Consider the following 6,000-nt stretch of genomic DNA (forward strand, 5'->3'; position numbering starts at 1 on the left):
TGTGACAGTGCCTCCTCAACTTTTACAAAAAGCCAGATATGACGTCATCAAAGACATTTATCGGAAAAAAGAAAAAAAATGGTTGGGGATATCTTTCCCAGGAACTTTCATGTAAAGTTTCATTAAGATCGGTCCAGCAGTTTTCTGAATCGCTCTACACACACATACCTAAAGTGTGGATGGTTACCTAAGAGGCGGCACTGGGTGTAGTGCCTTTCTAGTGCACTTGCACTACAACAGCACTGGGTGCAGTACTCGCTCCGGCATCGAAGAATTTTGCACTAAAAAATGCACAAAATTTGACCTATTTCGTCGCCTATAGAGGACGGAAAGAATGTCATTTTGAACATTGTTATGACATTCTTTCCGTCAAAAAAGTCAATTTAACGGTGTTAAATGAAGCGAGCATCCACACAATTAGGTTGCCATCCAGAGTTTAGGTTGCCATCCACGTGTGGATGGTTGCCTTATGGTGATTTAGGCAACCAAACCTGTGGAAACATGGGTACACACACACACACACACACACACACACACACACACACACACACACACACACCACGACCCTCGTCTCGATTCCCCCTCTATGGTAAAACATTTAGTCAAAACTTGACTAAATGTAACACAAGGCGATATGCTCCCCCTCCCGACCGACAAAAAAGCTGGTCTGTCATGCAACAACCCACCAAACATCTTATAATGTCTTATATGTGTCATATTATGAATCAGAAACACATGCAATGTTAGTCTACCTCCATTATTTTAAAGAAATTAATAATTTCAGACTTGTGAGAATTAGGAAGCCTCATTTCTAGATGAACGTATAGCTGAATCTTATATCAACAGAATACAGATTTAGGTTTAGCAGTATCTTCCGATCTATATTATATCAAGGTAAAGCATAGCGAGAGAGAGAGAGAGAGAGAGAGAGAGAGAGAGAGAGAGAGAGAGAGAGAGAGAGAGAGAGAGAGAGAGAGAGAGAGAGAGAGAGAGAGAGAGAGAGAGAGAGAGAGAGAGAGAGGGAGAGAGTGAGAGAGAGAGAGAGAGAGAGAGAGAGAGAGAGAGAGAGAGAGAGAGAGAGAGAGAGAGAGAGAAAGAAAGAGATGAACAGAGACAGAGATGGACAGAGACAAGGATTACCTCGTTCTTTGCACTTAAGATGTAGGGCACATTTGAGACACTGGCGACCAGAGTACTGGCTTCCTTCACTTCTCTGTATCCGCTTTCGTTGAGTTGCAATGGACCACTGTAACACCACTGTGCCTTTCTTTGCTCTTGTTCAATCTGCCGTTGTAATGCAGTACCCGCTGCACTGGTTTCGTTGTGAAGAAGATCGTCAATGAACGCTTTACATGTCATTACACACGGCAACAACAACAAGTCAACACAGCAAAACTTGTGCAGTTCCACAGTAAGGTCTTGAGCAAGCTGCAAAGCAAACTTTCTCGCTGATCCCTCCACTTTGCTTTGCGCACTTTTGGTTATTTCAGATGACTCTGGTCTTGCTGCCACATTTTTGTTTGTTTCTGATGACTTAGCCTTTCCATCCGGGGATGTTACTGGCTTGCCTTCTCCTGTTGTGGTTATGTCAGATGACTCTGACTTCGCTTCCCCAATGTGGGTTGTTTCGGGTGAATCTGGTTTCCCTTCCACACTTTTGGTTGTTTCAGATGACTCTGACTTTCCTTCCCCAATGTGGGTTGTTTCGGGTGAATATGGCTTCCTTTCCACAGTTGCGGTTGTTTCAGATGACTTGGCATAATCGTACAGCATTAACATTAACACGGGAAGATTTTCTCCAGTAAAGAATACCTGAAGGGAATCATAGACAATGACATTTTCATCCACTGCCAAGTTCAGGTCAGCATAAAGATGCGGAGAGATTAAAACAGACCACTTTAGTTCCTTCTCTTGGTTTCCGTCTAACTGCATACGATTTACCCACTTGGCCAGCGCCTCAACAATTTCTGATTCTTTTTCACGTAAACAGCTTTTTGGAAGGCAAATGTGGTTCCCTGTAAATATACATACAAAGGCTTTCTGTGAAAATATCAGGTAATAATATACCACTTAGACACCTTCCTGATTAGGGTACTTGAGATGCTTTAACATTTCTGGGACACATGTAAACATTCACAGCCCTGGGTTACTTCATTCTGCGTTTTTAAATACATATTATTTAACAGAATGCCACATGTGTCATTAACAAAAGTCTTATAAAAAGCTTTATAACTATGTAACTAAACTTGGCCAAAACATTATTGCAACAACTTTCGCACGCTAACAAAAGCGGTAAAACGCAATCCACGTTGCGTAATAAGACACGCTTAGTATACACGTACACCAAAATCAACACAGATTTTGGTCAGCCTATTAGTCATAACTTCTGAAATTTCTAAAGCAATTCATTGAGAACTTGAGCAGATATGGCTCTTTGAGTGGAGGACCCCCTCAAAAATGGCCGCAAAACGTGCCTTTTTTGGCCTCTGGAACGGTTGACCCCTACCGCCTTTGTCAAAAGGTTACACAAAGACTAGAGAAGTAAGGTGCATCAAACAAATTGCTGTGAACTGGAAATTGAATGGCCTTTCTAACGGTAGTCAGACGTGTTTGGTAAGTGCACATTCTGATTTTTCGCAGATTTTAAAACACGGGGCTATGGTTTTTGTCAGGTCAATTTTAGGGGTGACCTTGTTTGACAGGCTCAAACGGGATGCCTATACAAATTACCACCGATCGGACAAACGATATAAACGGTGGACATAATTACCTTTTCCAGCATATAAAGTTGAACTAAAATGAATTGCGTTTTACTGCTTTTGTTAGCGTGCGAATGTTGTTGCAATAATTTGTTGGCCAAGTTTATATACATATATCATAAAATACCTTGTAAGTGCCCACCCCCACTCATCATTTATTTTGCCTTGAATTAAGGGGTGGGCGTTTACCAGTTCCTCGTTAGACATGATAACATTTGGTCTCTACAGTTTGCAGAACTGTACAAACGTGTGTGTGCAGAGGGGGGGGGGTGTCAGGGGGAGGGGGGTGTCAAGGGAAGATGCATGTGTGAAGAAAGTTTATTAGTGTGTGTTTTGTTTTGACTTGTGATTCCTCATGTTTACTGGGTTGGCAACTTATAATGAATATATAGTGAGTACTTGTTGCCGACTTTGTGTGGGTCTGTATTGTGGAGGAAGATTGGATGAATTTGTACTGGAGGTTGGTAAGTTGGTAATGAGGTGTGTGGAGTGAATGTGTTTTTTGATGGCTGACTGCGATGTGGGTACTATATGTTATATATATATATACACTATATGTGGGTACTATATGTTATATATACTATATGTGGGTACTATATGTTATATATACTATATGTGGGTACACTATGTTATCGTTTTATTTGTCAAATGATCCAATGTCTACTGTTATTATTTATGTCCAGTAAAAAAAGGGTCTGTTTGTATCCGCATATCAGAACAAAAAGTTATATTCAGTTGAAGTGTACGTTATCTGAAACAAGGGTTTACCGTTGCTTTCTTCCTCCACTGGCATACTTTCATTGTGTAAACTGTGGAAGACAGGGGTCCGAAAAATCCGACCACCACATTCTGTAACTGGGGCAGCACCATCATCTTGATCTTGATTTGAAACATACATAGAAATTCAACACAAAACACACACACAAACGCTCATACAAATCATATCTATGTTAGGGCAATTTAAACTGCAAATGTAAGTGAAACAAAAGTGCATTATATTGTCTAAGGTCATACGTGGCTTCATGTCAGTTATTCCCTGCAAAGTTTCCCATTTGACAACATTGAGGAAATTCAATTATATGAATGCTTGACACTAACGCAATCCCGCTGTGACGGAACAAATTTACGTGGCTTTTCTAGACTTGTCTGAATGTCATCAAACACTTAAAATGTGTTGATTTTCAGTATGTTGGAAATTAGCAACGTTCAAGATACATTTTCCTCGTTAAACATTATGTCGACCGCATCAGCACTGGCCAGGCTTTTGCGTGCTTCGAAAGCAACCCAAACCCAAAATAGACACCTGTGTTGCTTTCGTCAGAAAGTGGGAATTGTTTCACATTTAATTCCAATATTGATGTTAGTGTCAATCCGCAACATTATTTCTGTATGCAATGTTCACTCAACACAGGAATAGGCAGAATAGAATAATGCTTTTTTTTCTTTCAGAATGTTGCTGTGCGGATATGTCGAGGATACAACCAGAAGGATCCCCTTGACTGCCAGACAAATTTAGTAAAATAGATCAATTACAAATCAAAACAAACAAATGGTCTCCAGTAGAGGCAACCATCTTGTTGAAGATGCACAGGGCTATATATGTTACAGTAAATTCATCAAACCAGTAAATTTGTAAATTTACTAGAAATTTTCAGTAAATTTTTAAATTTCCTGGGTGTCAAACTCAGTAAATTTGTAAATTTCCTGAATTTTTCAGTAAATTTGTAAATTTACGGAGTGAATTTACAAATTGACTGGTTTGATGAATTTACTGTAACATATATACCCTTCAAAAAAGTGTAGGACCACTTTTCAAACGCATGCCACACAAAAATGACAAGGTTAAATGATTTACATTTTTCTCTATTGTTTTATTGAACAAATGAGGACTGTCTCCATGAAATGTGACGTCAAACATGCCAGCAAAAACAACGCTAGAGCGTGTTACTCTAGACAACTCTCTAATTTAAAATTCACAACAGTACTATTTTTTACAACGAAGAACTGCAAAATCTTATCCCGGCAGCGATCACTAGTTAAGCTACCCATTAATCGGTAGGGAGATGTCATACTACGTAAGGTGATATCTCCCCGGACCATCACAGAGCCCCCCATCACACAATTTCGTTCCCTAAACAGCGCCATCTGCAAAGCGCTCTTTACGACGCCTTCAGACTCCATGCGTCCATCAGCAGGATCCAAGAAGAGGCGGGACCCGTCTGTAAACAAGAATTTAGCCCTACGATGACGTAAGCACCTCACATGTTGAGTGCACTAAGCTTGCTGGGCAGCGGGATGGTTGGCAGTCAATATTGTTTTGCGGACTGGGTGTCTTTCACTGAAGTTAAACGCGTGTAAACTGTTTGAACACTTTGATTACTGACAACAGTATGTGGTGGCAGCTCATGGTCGATGCCTGCTGCCTTTTCAGTAGCATTCTTAAGCTGCATGACCATCATGTGGATGAGGCGATCCTTCATTGTTGTGATAACTGTAGGCCGATCATACCAATGTCGTAATGGTACTCTGCCAATTGCTTGAAGCCATTCCTTCAGTCTGATGATGTTAAAGTGAGACACTGCAACACTCTGAACCACTTGCCTGGCAGAAACATCTTATAGCTATTACACTGCCCTTGCCTGATCCAAGTCACTCCGTTTTCGTGATAGGAGTATGTTGTTTCATTGCATTATTTTGTCAGTGTGTCAGCTTACAAAGACACATTTGTGACCCTCCACCACAATATTAGTCGCATGTCACCTCGCGCGTTTCTGCGCTAGGCTTAATATAAGTCCGGGGAGTGTTTGGTAACAGTGTGAGGGTCACCTTAGTCACAGGCTTATAACTCAAACAGTTTTTGCTCTTTTCTAAAACGGTTTTCACCACTGGATAGAGCATAACAAATTATTTAGGAAAATGTAAAAATGTGACCCTCCACCACGAAATGAGTCGCATGTCACCTCGCGCGGTTCTGCGCTAGGCTTAATATAAGTCCGGGGGGTGTGTGGTTACAGTGTGAGGGTCACCTTATATATGCTTATATCTCGCTCTTTTCACCACTGGATAGAGCATAAAAAGCTCTTTAGGAAAATGTAAAAACTTGAAAATCATGCAAAGGTGACTTGTGACTCATTCCGTGGTGGAGGGTCACAAATATGAAAATCATGCAAAGGTGACATGCGACTCATTCCGTGGTGGAGGGTCACATTTATAAGCACGTTTCGTGGCTGGAACCCTGTTG

The 6,000-nt window shown here is 40.9% G+C and overlaps 1 protein-coding gene across 1 annotated transcript in view; it reads right to left on the reverse strand.

Moving 5' to 3' along the window:
- The window catches only part of LOC138950422 (uncharacterized), a 52,986-nt gene extending 49,345 nt beyond the window's left edge, over positions 1-3,641 (reverse strand). Inside the window, exons 1-2 of the mRNA XM_070322160.1 lie at positions 3,528-3,641; positions 1,141-2,015 (exon numbers count right to left, since the gene is read on the reverse strand). Of these exons, the coding sequence (XP_070178261.1) occupies positions 1,141-2,015; positions 3,528-3,552 (900 nt within the window). The 5' untranslated portion in view covers positions 3,553-3,641. The remainder of the gene's footprint in view (positions 1-1,140; positions 2,016-3,527) is intronic.
- Between the last annotated feature and the right edge of the window lie 2,359 nt (positions 3,642-6,000).

The sequence above is a fragment of the Littorina saxatilis genome, linkage group LG16, assembly GCF_037325665.1.
Source record: "Littorina saxatilis isolate snail1 linkage group LG16, US_GU_Lsax_2.0, whole genome shotgun sequence".
Lineage (NCBI taxonomy): Eukaryota > Metazoa > Mollusca > Gastropoda > Littorinimorpha > Littorinidae > Littorina > Littorina saxatilis.